Here is a 15,529-nt window from a genome sequence, read left to right on the forward strand (position 1 = left end):
ATATATATATAATAATTGATTACTTTATTTGGATTAATAAATATAGATATCGTATAATTAAATATGATAAAAAAATAACAAAAAATAAATATATAAAAAATAACTACCCATTCAAATAGGGGAATAGTTTCAAATTGGAGTTTTAAAATTATTTTAAAATAAAAAAACGAAAAATCTATTTATATATATAATATATAATATAATATATGTATAATATATAATATAATATATATATATATATATATATATATAATAGGAGAATCAAAGAAATCTATATATATATATATATATATATAATAGGAGAGGCAAAGAAATGTTATAATGACAAGTGTCATAATTTCTATTAACAATATAATAGGATAATATAATAAATAAAAATACATAACGAAAAAATTATTTGATGACTATATAAGTCCCTTTAATTTAATGGAGATTTTATTTATTAAAATTTAGACAATATCTATTCTATTTATATAGAATAGGATAATCAAATAATTGTGATAATTCCAAATGTAACATCGAAAAATTAACAAAGTAACAAATATTTTTTTAATATTGATCGCGCATCGCGCGGGTACGACTATTAATTTTATGTTAAAGTGAGAACCCACGACCTTAAAAATCCAAATTAGCCATGAACAAGAGTACGATGGAGAAAACAGTAAAAGTAATGCTCCATTTGTCTGTGACACAATAGTTGTACGCTTGTGCTCCACAAGATTAGAAAATAGTAGAGACGTCTTTGTCACGGAGAAAATAATTGAAGGTGGGAGAAAAAGAATTGCATCAGCCATGAGTATATACAAGAAGCAACGGAAGTTGATAGAAAAATAGAATTGGTTGTATTACACACACTGTTTTGAACGTTTTAAATTACTTAATCTTATTCCATTTCAACATAATTTTCACAACTTTCAAGAATTCGAGTTCATTAAGCTCTTTAAAATCTTTAGCTTTGAAATGATATTTTCTAATTATTCAACCATCATCTTTATATTTTTGTCTATTATCACTAAAACGGTATAAATCAAAGCGAACATCTTGACATGTAAAGTCAAATATCACCACATAAAAGGAGATTGAACGGGATTATGTAATGAAATAATATCTTATTTTTGACAAATGGTACTTGGAATGTAACTAGAATAAATAGATTAACGATACTTCTTTATTTTTTTAAGATATTTCGTACAATCAATCACATAATATCTTTGGTCTTCGCTCGAACAGACGAAAAGATGAGATCAGTACTACTATTTGGAGCAATCTAGCACGTATCTCCATTTGTACCAAGAGGAACCCTTTTGACGAGCCTGACTTTCAGACCGTGTTTCATTTGAATAATAATAGAAGCACTTGGAGAAATTGTTTGTGGTTCCATCAGTTGGATATGATAATTCTGTATGATAATGGCTGCCACCATTTTCATTTGAATGAATGCCATTTCCTTCCCTAAACAAGTCCTTGGACCCGCATTGAATGCAGGAAATGTAAAAGATGACTTGTGTTTGATCCTTCCTTGCTCTGAAATCCATCTCTCTGGCTTGAATTCTAAACAATTCTTTCCCCATATAGTCTCCATTCTCCCCATTGTATAGAACGATAGCACAATTCTCGTGTTTGGCTTGACACGATGACCGCTTGGAAGTATGTCAAATTCAAGTGGAACTTTATGCTCCAAAGAAACTGATGGAAATAGCCTAAGAGATTCACACAAAGCACCATGTAGATAGATCAGTTTTAGTGTTTCTTCTATGTTGAAAAACTTGAGGTTTTCATCTTCTTTTAGATGCAATTGTTGTTGAATCTCTTCCCTAATCTTTGTCTCTACTAAGGGATTTTTAGCTAAGAGCCAGAAGAACCAAGTGAGAGTTGCACTTGTGGTGTCTCTCCCAGCAAACATCAAATTTACAAAAGTATCCCTCAAAAATTCTTGTACATTGCCTGAAATTACAGTCTTCCATTGATTGTATGCTTTAACATAGACACTTAACATGTTAAAGTCCTCGTCTTTGAATGTTTTGTTCATCAACTCCTCTTGCTTACTTGAAATGCAAGGATATAGAAATTGATCAATAGCTTTCCATGCTTGAACAAGCTTCTTCTCTTTACCAATGTGAAGCCCTTTTTCATGTGTTCCTCTCTAATAAAATTCGGATGACTCATTAAGGACATAGTGGTCTTCCTATGAATCTCCCATAGTTCGGAATCTACATTGAAGATCCCATTTCCTAATATATCGAAAATTTTACGGAACTCAAGACCCTTTGGATAGTTGGAGAAATTTCTACTAAGGATGTGGTGTATATTTGCAGGATCACTAGTAATTAACATGTTTAGGTTGGCAAGAACAGGACCACGGAACTCAAAAGTGCCCCCAGTTTCTCCAAGAAAAGTAGTTACAAATTCATGGACACGATGAGCATTTCGAATAAGGCCAGGTAACATTCCAAAGAGAGGCCAACTTGTTGGCACTGAGCTTTTCCACCATCTATGTATAAGTTTCCACCATGTAAAATAAGTGAAAAAGAGGATTATCAAGAGAGAAAGAGAAGATTCAAGGACATACATTGGGGTGCAGTTTCTTTTTCAAACTATCTTTTGTTTTGTTAGTATTTTGTAAGACACTATACGATCTTTTTCAGAATCTACACATGGAACATGAGAGTGATCAGAGAGATACTGAATCTACTAAGAGACTAAACTTGTTTAAATAAGGAGCATTTCTTGTTTCTGAAAGGGTAGGAACTTCAGTTTTACAACGAAAAGTTGTATTTTAATAATTAGAAGTAATAAAAGACTGAAATGGCAAGCTTTTTATTAGCTTCGAAGAGGTTGCAGTCAGCCAACTTAATTTAGAAAGCACCCCTTACGTACATCTTCCATTACAATTATAAACCACAAAAAAAAAAAAAAAATAATAATAATAATAGACCCACTATTAGGTATTGAGTTCACTAGAAATAACAAACCAATGTGTTACTTAAACTAGCCATTAATTAGTGGTTGTACTATATACATAAAAGAGAAATTACAAGGAACTAAAAGCAAGACGTGCATGGCCTCATAATTGAGTTAGTCATCCGATGAGAGGCAATGTCAGAATTTGTAGTTTATGGGTTCTGAATTTATCATCGAACTCATAATTTGTTGCAGTTCTTGGTTGGCAATTAAATTTACACTAATAAACTTTTTTAATACAAATCCAGGATCTAAGCAAAAACTTCTGGGCTTATTTGAATCTGTACCTAGTACTCTAGCTCTACCCCTGTTTCCGATCGCTATGTTGGAGCCCTAAATGAGTATTGGCAAGTACAAGTGTCAATGTCATTTGACTGGGAAGATAAAGATGTGGGAATTTGGCAGGGAGTTATACATATCAGTCCTAAATAATGAGTTAGATATTGGTGCCATCCATGTCCTCTTAGTTCTCTCCTTGTGGAAAATCTCTAACAGGGAAGGAAGGTTCATTACGCTTATAATTTTAATGCACTTCTACTTCTTCCCAAATGTTTCAACTTCAGTAAATTTTGGACAGTATTTGAATTGAAATTGAAGAGAAAAGTACTTAAATTAAAGAGCTAATAAAAGTTATCTGGGAGCAAAAGATTTTAAGAAGGCAAATCCAGCTGACGACCAAACTAGTATTTGCAGCTACTAATTTCAGTATTCATGTTTAAGTTGAGATAACGAAGTTTAGTATTTACAAATGCCCATGACCAAACTAGTATTTGCAACTACTAATTTCAGTATCTGCATACTCTGAAAGTGTATTTTATGACTAAACGGGCCTAATGTCGTATCTTGTACAATCTTATCCTAAAATTCAAATGTACCCTGAACAAAACGATGGTGACTAACTGAGCATAACGATATTACAATTTCTGTCCAACAACAGTAAAAGTGATAAACTGATAATGCTCCATTCTGTGACCAATCATGTAAACTGTTTTATTACAATGGTAGTATCATTTTTAGTCTTTGATTGATTAGATAATTGAAACAATCATACTAAGGACAATTCTGTAAAGAGTTGATCAGAGACATAGGACCAATATCATGTGAGATTCTTTAATGTATTTGTCGCCATCCTGTTCCAATAAATCCAAGGGAGTACCTCTTTCATTATGACCTTTTTTAGTAACGATTTCGGATGATACCTAGTGTTAGTTGCCGACAACTATTTTTCAATATCTTTTGAGGTGGCAAGTCTTGGGTAAAATTATTTTCATGTGACTAGGAGATCACAGTTTAAAAGAGATGCAAAGTAAGCATGCGTGCAAATAGACCTTTGTGATCCAGCTCTTCCCTGAACCCCGGCGCATAGAGGGAGCTTAGTACTTCCACGGCTCAAAAATGTGACGTAAGGCTGCATACAATAAAGATGCGTACAATAAACCCTTGTGGTCCGACCCTTCTCCGTTTCCGACGCATAACTGAAACTTAGTGCACCGGACTGCCCTTTTTTTCCAATATCTTGACAAACTTAGCCTGTGGAACAGATTTATATTATATATTTACATTTGGCATAAGGATTTACGGGACACCTTCCGACTCTTGAATTTCATCTAGAACAGAAATATAATTCACTGAAATTCTCAGGAGGGTTAGAAATCCTTTAAGAAAGATTGGTGCCCAACAGTAAAGAGTTTGTCATCAATTTTAGACTAAACATAAGCCATCACCAAGCTGATGAATGTATAAGCAGTTAACATTCAGGCTCCAAAAAGAAGAAATAGGAAAAACGAAAAAGAGGAGATTTCAGGATTTGAAAAAATCAAGAAACTATTGTCAACCTATAGGAGTAATTTGGTCAGATTTACAATCACCAGAATACGAGCAAGACCTCAGTCCACTGCAAATATACATGACCTAATCTCTCAAAATGATTTGAACCCTGTATATGCTGATTTTGGGATTATAATCACCTAGGGTGGTTTTGGAATGAGACAAGTGCATGAATTGCTAAAGAAACAGAAGAAACTACAAAACTAAGAGCAGTTTGAAAGATCGGTAGGACGAGTGTAATCCAACTTTTCCAGAAAATACCAAATGTTGTTTTAACACCCTCTAGAAACTGGTGTACACCTAACATCTGGGGCTTCATTCCCCCTAGAAAAAGATCTGATTTCTATTTCAGTGCGATTGCGACTCAAGAAGGATATTTGTGGCTGTATTAACATCATTTCCAGCATGGATGAGTGCCTGCCTTGCCGCGTTCCTATCAAAGCCCATTGACATCAGCATCGCTATAGTGTCTTCTGGTGGCTCTACGGTGGACGGGGCTGGAGCAGGATAGTTTCTCTGAAATATGCAGGAGAAAGCAGTATATTCATGTTAGTGTGGGCATAATCTTTCAAAAAGGATCTAAGAAGTTTAAGTTGTCACTGGAGTTGGTTCCCATTGGAACACACCAAGAATCAACTAATTGGTGATGAATATGGCCTATCAATTCACTCATCTTTTGAACAAGGTGACCTCTCAATTCCATTGGTCTAGATTAAATGTGAAATTCGATGACATAAGTGGAAAAAGTGAAAGCTAAATTTAACTGATAAAGCTCTAACATAATAACAGTGCTTCCAGAGTGCAAATATCAGTTCATTTAGTTCAATCACTTGCAGTAGCCATCTGAACATTTTGGCTGAATGTACACTCAAAACACTTGAAGGCTCAGAATTTTCCAGTAGACATCAAGTGGACAAGAAATGTTAAATCATTTGCAGGCATTGACTATTCCACCGACCACCTGCTACCTCTCAGGCTCCAACCATACTCTAATTTGAACATCAAAAGAATGTAATTTTACAGTAAACTCTACGCAATAATTGTGCTATCATCATTTGATGGATTGAATAAGTCTACACAATATTAAACTCATTATTCTCTTTTTCTTTTCTTTTTTGTTTGTTTTGAAGAGTAAAAAACTCATTTATTCTGAAATTGCTTTTCCATGTGTTGTCGATAAGGTATAACAGGAAAGAAACTCGCATCATCCAGATGAATAAAAGGGGGCTAGATGAGGTGGTTAATGAAAGCATCAAACATGGAACTATCACTTAACTGGAATCTTCATAAAAGAAATTTTAATGTCACAGGTTGTTTTATCCACACACACAAAAAAATGATGTCACGGGTTGCCTCTTTGTATAGCTATAACAGGAGAATGCCCCTGGGATTTGTTTGTATTTCGGTAATCACTACATGTTTCTTGGCATGTTTGCTCCTGATGTCCAATATATGTCTTCAGCAGTACAGCTAATTTATCAAACATCTCGAAAATGAAACTGCAAAGACAAACAGTACCCCTTCACCAAAGCCAAGTTCTGCTAGAATGTCAAAAGCTTTAACCTAGAATAGTAAAGATAGAACCCTAGAACTGAGGAGATGGAGGTTCGGCTGTCTCTGTGTAAGACTAAAGTTACCACATGTCGCTAATAAAACACAAATTTTACTGCACATACCCATGTGGAGTTACAACCATATATCAGACAGGATACCCAAATCACAGAATCTAATTGGTTCTTCTACGAAGATGCAAAGGGCTATGCATACCTAAGTCAACATAGAACATGAGAATTAAGTCAAAAGAGGTCTAGATGTATATCCTAGGCCTAAAACCTAAAATAAGGGCATCAGGTTGCTACACCAGTTACAGAGAGATATTAGCTCAATCTAGTTCCTGATGCCTTGTCATCTGAATAGCATTTGCTAATTATGTGGGATTAAGGCGTTCATTCTGTGAAAAGCAGCTAATGTCACATTTGTTAATGTGATATGCCAATATGAGGCAAGCCTACTAATATTATACATGGCTAGGACATAGAGAGGGAGATACCCGGGGGGACAATAACAACACATATCACATGCACAATAGTAGTTATGAGGAAGCTTACTAATGTAGGATTGCCAAAAAAAATAAAAATAGGAAGTGAAGGAGGGTTATGGACAACATGGTTTTAGCTGCTGAACTAGGAGAAGCAAAAGGTGTTCTTTACACAAGTTCTTTCACTTGAAGACAATGCATACAGAAAGCTCCAGTATTCTCAATTCTGTTTGATGGCAGGCAATATATATGTTGTAGATTAAAGATGGCCAGGGAGAGGACGTGAGAATTGATTGGGAAATTATAGTACTTATTTTTCTTCAGGATTTGGTACTCGTGGACACCTCGATCTCTAACAACCATGAAGAGATATCTTATTTGGGACGTTAAGTGCTTTATATTTCATCAAGCTGGAGTAATACTGCTTCACTTTCAGGCCAGCCAACCCAAGGAAAAAACAAACTTTTCTTTTGACTAACCTGATATTGAGACAGGTGCAGCTTTCTATTAACTAACCAAAGCATGTGACCAAGGCATCAAAAACAATACTTGCCTCCATCTGGCGACCTGCAAAGGATGGTACATTTCCTGGAGAGTTCCTTGCTGGCGCTGAAGGTGGTGGCACGTTACCCATCGATGGCCAAGAAAGTCGAGCAAAGAAGGATGTAATAAATTCTGGGAACTATAAGAAAATAAATTAATGGAAGTCAGCTTCTTAATAAGAAATCTGGCAAGTCGTGTTTAATAAAAGGTCCAACATAAGCACCTCAAGCAAGAAATTTTAAGGAGAACGTCATTTCAAAACCATAAAATCAGTTTGCAACTCTACAGTGGTGCTCAGAGTTCTTTACTTTTACGAAGCTTATCACTTGTTTCCTGCATTGCATTATGATATGTTGACATCTGGGCTAACAATTACCTTCAACCACCATATAAAAAGTAAAGTGGAAGGATTAGCTTTGCCTTCCAGCAATAGCATTCAGCCTATAAGACACATCCATATCTAAGCAATTGGTGAGATATGGTGCCTTATTTCTTGTAGTCATTCAGAAGTCAGAACATGGTTTATTCCGAGCAACTTAGAAGGAGAATGTCCAAGTGCATGGAATGGGTATGTTGTTGTAAAACCCCAAAAGCCAATAGTATTGACTAGCTATAATACTCTATATTTGTGCATGCAAGACTAAGTCAAATTCTCCAGCCATATAACAAAGTGAAGTGATTAAGTGTCACATAAATACTTAATACCATGTGACTATGAAGACTATTACAAAGAATGCTTTCTCAATAGAAACGGAACTTTGAGAGAGAGAGGGAGAGAGTATTCTGAAGAACAAGAACAGTGCAAACCTTCACTCTCCTAATACGGAAAATGTTCAAACGATACAAGCAACCTGCAATTATTCCACAGAGCCCGGGTATAATAGATCTTTTCCAGGATGAGAAAAGAAGCTACAAGACAAAATATCAAATGAATATTGGTGAAAAAAAACTCAATCTAGGGACAAAATATAATTAGAAGTCGTGATAAAAATATAAAATACCTGGAGACCAGCTAAATAAATGAAAGCCTTGTCAGAGAAGTGTAGACTGAATATGCGGAACCGGGTAGAAACCGGGATGTCGAGATAAAACGGCACAAAGGATGAAAAAATTAGTCCGTAGGGCCCAGACAGTGTACTCAAGGAAGGATCTGACAGAGAAAAATTAAAACATATCAATGGCTAAGAACCTATTTCTCCAAATCAAGAGTAGCAATAAGAAGGGTAGAATGCAAACTGCATAAAAAAAGCTACCTATACTAATGGAAACTACGAGCGAAACCGGAACGATGTACACCAGAGGGTGTGAAAAAGATCAAAGTAAGTAGATTATTATGGTATTATGGTATAGTCATCTCAAGCACCTCTTTCACGCAAACTTGAGGGAAAAGATCCCTTAAAAATCAAATGCTTAACAAAGATTTGGTACCTAGAAAATTAAGATTTCCAATTTCCAGCAGTTATTGTCGATTCCTACTCCTTCATGTTGCTCTCTATTATGCACATCATACTTCTCAAAAGACCATCTTTGTAGCCAGCTCTCTAAATTTGGAGCAGGTTCTGATGACACACTATAACTAGCCTGCTGCATGACTTATAAAATTGCACCAAATAAGTCTATATTTGATTCAAAACACCTTGTATACAAGGATCTGACACTTCCCTAGTAAAGTACTAGGTACAAGCAAATGTCGTGCTTTGTCGCAAGATATCTCCAAGAAGGTTCTTTTACATAATTATCAAAAGGAGGTTCTTTTACAGATATCAACCATATTAATAACAAGATAACTCAAACCACGTAACCTAAAGGAGCACTAGTATCGTTCAAAGCCTCTAAACCTGTCGAATAGAAACATACTGATTGCTTCCAAACTCTAATTACATCAGCTTCACAATTCCTTTTCCTCGTAGGATATTATGTGGCATTATGAATCAGAGATGATGAAGAGTTGACCAAAATGAGCAGTAAATTCTTTCCAAGAGATGACCAATTGTATACTAAAGAACAGTTGGAGTTGCCCTTAGCAGCGGCTTCTCTTACCCATTATTGATTTTGACTTTCATTTGAGTAATCAACATAAGATACGACAATGCAATTAACAGATTTGACTTTCTCGCTACAGTAATAATACAGGAAGCAGTCACAAATCATAAATTGCATATTCTCTCAATATTCCAACTTATTTTATTTGTTTGTAAATTAATTTGTTGATTTATTAACAGCTCTTCATATGGAGTCCTGTGACTTCTCATCACTATCTCTAATCAATGATGAAGCCAACGGAATTCATAAAAATACTATAATGGCATGGTTGGAGTTCAAAGTTGTGACTTAAAGCAACTTTTGAACCCCTTTATCACTACACTAGAATTATGATTTATGTCAAGGGGATTCAGCAGTTTATATATGACCAAAAGCTTTTATTTTTACCCTATTTGTGCAGTAATACTTTTTACCCTTCCCTCTAACTAGCTCCACCCATGTCTCTAACAACTTGCAGTATCCCAGGAAGTTCTATGCTTTTGGAACTTCTGCTATCACTCTAGGCTGGTGCTTCTCTATGAATATCAAATCACTAATGCAACTTGATCGAGCTCATTTGATATCCCAATGTCTCAAGATACTTTTAGCAACATATCTGCATAATATCACCCAAGCATCTGATTGATCTCATTATTTTTGTGTCAGACCCATAACTCACGAGCAACATCCATCTTATGCGATATGTATGATCATGTCCATCCTACCTCAAAGAGGATACCCAATCCATGAGCCATATTTTACCAAACCAGAATGTAGTTACAGAAATTCAAAGCACGGTAAGAGGAAAAATATGGGGAAGAATGAATATTTATCAAAAGCAAAAATAAGGAAAAAGAAGATAATCACAGTTGTTACATATTTTTTTTAACATCTTTACATGATATGCTGCATGGTTACTGTAAAACAGGTATAACTGTTTGAAGGAGTTGCAATCACAATCTACAACTATAAAGGAGAATGAAGAATATAGACCCCTTCAGGCTGTCATTTCTATATATCAGTCCAGAGTAGTAAAAGTCAAAAGCAACAAGTGCTCACTATGCAACTTATGTCATACGGAGTAAAACTGATGATTACAATGAAAACCATAAACTAAGCATGGAAAAGTTCAATCAGATACTTCAGGGGACTGAATCATGATACCCAAATAAAACATCCCCTTCACTAATGCAGATATTATGGCCAGAAAGTTTGGGGAATATAATAAGGACAAAGGGGAATCTGAATTTAGACTTCGTGTTGCTTTTGGAAGGTTTCTACACTTGTAATTGTTAAGTGCAGTTCCTTTCTCAGTTTAGCTGTTTATCTATTTCCGTCTGTGTTATAAGGGCATTTCATCATTTTATGTTTAAAAGGAGTATTTTTTATATTTTATATTTTTTGAAAAGATGTTTAAAGGTGTATTATGTCTTTCTATCTTCTGGATATCTCCAATTAGTGGTATCTTTGAAACTTGGGCAGCAAGCCAAGTGTAACAAGCTAAGAGCCTTGCAAATGCATTAGACGACTTGCACAGCAAGTCAAGAGTCTTTAGCAGCAAAAGAAGGCTAACAAATTACTCAGAAGAATCTCCGAACGGGCTTCTGGAGAGCCTTCCCTCCAAGCTGCCGTCCTACTAGGTTATGACTTATACAGATGTATCCATATAAGCATTTGAAAAATTAGGATGAAGGATATACTTAGGACTATTCCTCGATCTCTTTCTTATCCTTTTCTCATGCCATACCTCTTATTTGTTCTCTCAATTTCTGCTTATCACCTCTCAGTTACTGTACTTTCTCATATCTGTACAACCTCAAAACATCACTATTTCTTATCTCCCATATTAGCCACATCTCATCCCCCACTTCCACCAGTTCAGGAGCCTAAAGAGCCAATTCTCTATGTTAAACCTTTTTCTCTTTGTATGATCTAGCCGCATTGTTCTGAAACTGCTTTCAATTATTAGTTCTTTCAAATGTTTGATAGCTTATTAGATAAGCATCAGGATGAATAACACAGTAAGAAACTCTAAACACTTTCTATCAAGTCATATCTGATGATTGGAAATGACCAATACCTTTAATAAGTTGTAGAGCAAGAACCGCGAGCAATAAAGAGAGTACAAAAGAGAACAGCAGGAAAACCTGCAGAACAAGAGGTAAAAACATAAACTACACAATGTAAAAGAGAAAAAGAAAAAACAGGAAGAAAAGACAATGAAAACAGTATCTACTGTGGCTTTTATTATTTGCCTAGTAGTTGATTAACACCTGCAACTTTTATCAATTTTCCATTAGCTAATTAAGAAAGTTGAAGATAGTACTGTCCCAATAACTTATCCAAAAAAAAACTACTACCCCAATAAGCACTTACAGAATATTTGTTCGAACCGATTTGCCTCTCAAAGACACGGAAGTAGTATAGCAGATATAATCCAAATAATAGTTCAGGAGTAGATGAAAAGGTAAAAACAGATATGATCAGCTTCCAGATTTGAAGCTTCTGGAAAATATCCTGGCACAAGCAAAAAAGATGCATCAATTAGCAGTTCTACTATACTCTTTAAGGTATCCACTAAGAGCATGCCCAAAATCCTACTGAATCAATGAAATTGTACCTGATAAGACAGTAAGAGAGAACAAATCTGCTACTCCCTCCATTTCAATTTATGTCTCTTACTTTCCCTTTTAGTCTGTTATACAAAGAATGTCTCTTTCTATATTCAGTAACTCTTTTACTCCAACTTTCCACATGGCATATTTAAGACCACAAGATTCAAGAACATCTTTGGTACATTACATACATCTTTAGTTTAAGAGCATAAGATTTAAAGGTCTTCCTTACTATCTTAAACTATGTGCCCAGTCAAACTAAGACACATAAACTGAAAAGGGGGGACTGTAATACAAAAATGTAAACTAGGAGAAAAGAGAATCCTATATTCTGCATAATTTCACAACTCAGAATGGATGAGCTGAGACGAAATAAGTACTAAGTTAAAAGAGAATCCTATATTTCTTAAGTTCCAAAACTCATAAGAAATGAGCTATAAAATGAAAAAAAAATACATTAGAACCTATTTCCCTTAAGTTTCCGGAACTCATAGATGGAGTTGGGTGCTTCTAAAACCATTAGTAGCTGTGTGGGATATCCTTTGCTGTTACAAAAAAGTTATATGTCTTTACGCGGAATTGGGAAATCTCATATCCCTTCAGATTCGGATGTTTGGAGTAAGATAGGATAAGACCATATACGATCTTGTATTGCTATTGGATGATCGATAAAGAGTACTAGGTGATTAGCAACCCTATCAGGAAACCATATAAAATCTATTACTATTGGATAACATAGCTTGTCGGTGTCATAATCACAAACGAATTGTGGTTGCATTAACATCACCTTACATGGTATGAATAAAACCACTTGATATCAATGTTACATGGATTCTTTTCAAGTGGATATGACATTGGTATGACCACTTTATAAGGATCCCTCGAAAGACATTAAGAGGCTACTAAAAATTGAATGTGATCTTGTTAGATCCATAGACAACCTTTACTCAAGCCTGATCAATTGACGTAGTCTAACACATGTGGACTCAAAATTAGCAAGTTGCTAAGTTGCGCGGACTCTTCGATTTTGGTGCCGCCCCCGTCCCGATACGAGACGGGGACGGGACGGAAGCGGGAACGGGAGACGTCCCGGATACGGTCAACTGACTTCGGACACTTTGACCGGAGTCCATCGACAAATTTGGGAGAAAAATTGAGATTTTGATTTCTCAAAATAAAAAATAAAACAGATTTAGGATAATGAAAGAATAATGTCCATCTTGGAGAATGAAAAATTGAATTCTACAATATTCATGTAAGTTTTTCACAGAATATCTCTCAAAATTTACAATACTTCTATAGCTCTATTTTTTATTAGCCGAATCCCCGCATCCGTATCTATATCTGGATCCGCACCCCCGAATCTTAAAATTTAGATTTTGCCGAATCCGATACTCGAATGCGGGGAAGTCCCCGTATCGGATAACCGCACCTGAGTACGAGCAACTTAGGCAAGTTGTATCTGCTAATTGTGCTTAGTCATGGTCTACCCTCTACTATCAAGTTGGCGAAGGAGTTTGTATTGTTATATGTTCATAAACAAGCTATTTATATTATCCAGGGACTAAAATGTAGTAGCTTCATGTAGTGACAAACCCATCTCAAGTTTGAGAAATATAGAAGATAACCTATTTCCTCATGGCCTCAAAACGTAAATATTGGTGAATGGAAAATGACCACGAATGTTGTTAACATAAGCGTTCATGACCTGATGAGCAAAGAGGGTGCACTTGTATGCTCTTGGACATTAAAAGTCGGCAACAACCACAAAATTACTCAACCTCCATTCTCTCTCCCCCTCTCAAAGAAAAAAGTATGTGTACACCTTAAACAACTAACCAGCAGCATCCACTAGGCTTATAATTGGACAAAGGTTAAACCTAGAAAACAATCAAATCAGAGGTGGTTCTCATTTCAAACACAAATCTATGAATCTCCAAGACCAATTGCAGTTATGCACTAAAAAAAAGTAAAACATATTGGGTGTACACTATAGATGTGTTCATTTCCATCTGGATTTTGAGAGTTTTGTATGACGGCGGCGTCTGAGCCAGCTTGCGCGCACCTCGACTAATTCCACGGGGTACTTGCTATATCACCCACCAACACAGGTACCCGGTAATTCTATCCAAGGCTTAGACAGATGGGAAGAAATCACACAATGTTTTTTTGTCAACATGGAGATTTGAATCTTCATTGACCATTAGGCCACACCCTTAGCTCAATATGCACTAAAGATCCAATCTTATATTCTTCTTTTCACAGTCCTAGAAACCCTAAAACTTAATTCAACTCAATACTTAGCCCCATTCAGTAAAATTACACAGAAAAAAAAATACCTAATTCACAGTACTAGAAAAATTATCAAAAGAAAAAGGATCGAAATAAAGAGAAACCCAGAAAGTAAAAAGTACCTGATAAGACCAACCCAGCTGATTTGCACGGCCTTGGGTACCAAATATGATGGTGAAGAGGGTACACGCAATTACTAATGCCCTTGTCACTGGCGCATTGTCTATTGTTAAAATTACAACATCAAAGTGAAAATTAGAATTAGAAATCAATTGCTATAATTCATGCATCAAAATAAAGTGTATAAAGATAGAAATTGATGAGGGATTAAAACGTACTGAAACCAGATGGGCCAACGTTCATTTTTGCAGCGATTACAACGAGCTTTTTCCCTTTACTATTTTACCACTTTGGCTAAGTCCTGCCTCTTCTGACTTCTCTGTTCCTCAGCGAGATCAATTTTTCGCAAGTCGGAAATAAACAAGGTAGTTGGAAAACAATTGGTCTAAAACTATGTTTAGACCGGAACTAATACGGTTTTCTTTTAGTTGTTTAAATCCTTGTTTTCTCAAATTTATTTTAAGACCGTCCTTTTTTCTCTCTGTCTTTTTTTTTTTGATTGAGTTGTAGACCGTCCTTTACTTTTTAACAAAACAACATAAATGCAAATAATAAGTTGTACCTCTTTGTAACATTATTCTTAGGGTTCATTTGGTATGTGGTATAAAAAGGTATAGTGTTGGTATAAAAATTTAATATCATCTTAATACTTTGGTTGGTTAGCAAATTTGGTATAAGTTATTCCGAGATTAAAATTAGTATCGGGATAACTTATACCTTATAGAGGGTGGGGTAATTAGTGTCGGTATAACTTATACCTTCTTCATAGAAATTATGCAATTGTTAGTTTTAATACAACATTTCAAATTGTGGATAAAAAATAATATCAGGATAACTAATCCCAGCATAACTTATTCCAGCATAACTTATCCCGGCATAAGCCGTATTCAAACCAAACGACCCTTATTATTTTAGCTTTCTATAATAACTTTTTACCTATAATAGCAACAATCATCTTTATGTCAACTAGTCTTTAAGGTGCATGCCTTGCGCGTGTACCCCATCTCGATGAGTGAATTTTTCAAATATATATATAGATATTCATTAAAACTGTTTAAGATTGTAAATAAAAATTTCAGCTCCAGAGTTGAAGAATTTTGATCATATATAT

General features: G+C 35.3%; 1 protein-coding gene and 1 pseudogene across 1 annotated transcript; both read right to left on the reverse strand.

Moving 5' to 3' along the window:
- Window positions 1-1,100: 1,100 nt before the first annotated feature.
- LOC109214202 lies at window positions 1,101-2,761 on the reverse strand (annotated as a pseudogene).
- A 1,980-nt stretch (window positions 2,762-4,741) lies between these two features.
- LOC109214203 (rhomboid-like protein 20) lies at window positions 4,742-14,841 on the reverse strand. Its single transcript, XM_019378102.1, has 8 exons — window positions 14,637-14,841; window positions 14,421-14,521; window positions 11,768-11,908; window positions 11,472-11,538; window positions 8,371-8,519; window positions 8,177-8,278; window positions 7,380-7,508; window positions 4,742-5,304 (listed from the first exon to the last, which is right to left on the reverse strand). The coding sequence occupies exons 1-8, from the start codon at window positions 14,659-14,661 to the stop codon at window positions 5,137-5,139; spliced, it is 882 nt and encodes a 293-aa protein (XP_019233647.1). The 5' UTR covers window positions 14,662-14,841; the 3' UTR covers window positions 4,742-5,136.
- Between the last annotated feature and the right edge of the window lie 688 nt (window positions 14,842-15,529).

Source organism: Nicotiana attenuata, unplaced genomic scaffold (assembly GCF_001879085.1).
Source record: "Nicotiana attenuata strain UT unplaced genomic scaffold, NIATTr2, whole genome shotgun sequence".
Lineage (NCBI taxonomy): Eukaryota > Viridiplantae > Streptophyta > Magnoliopsida > Solanales > Solanaceae > Nicotiana > Nicotiana attenuata.

What these genes read in the sequence shown, in the direction of transcription:
- LOC109214203 (XM_019378102.1), bottom strand. Translation starts at nt 14,661, where the DNA reads ATGAACGTTGGCCCATCTGGTTTCA. An exon ending in TCGGTTCGAACAAATATTCT is followed by an intron (nt 11,539 to 11,767) that starts GTAAGTGCTTAT and finishes CTTGTTCTGCAG; the next exon opens with GTTTTCCTGCTGTTCTCTTT. An exon ending in TTGCAGGTCGCCAGATGGAG is followed by an intron (nt 5,305 to 7,379) that starts GCAAGTATTGTT and finishes TGCATATTTCAG; the next exon opens with AGAAACTATCCTGCTCCAGC.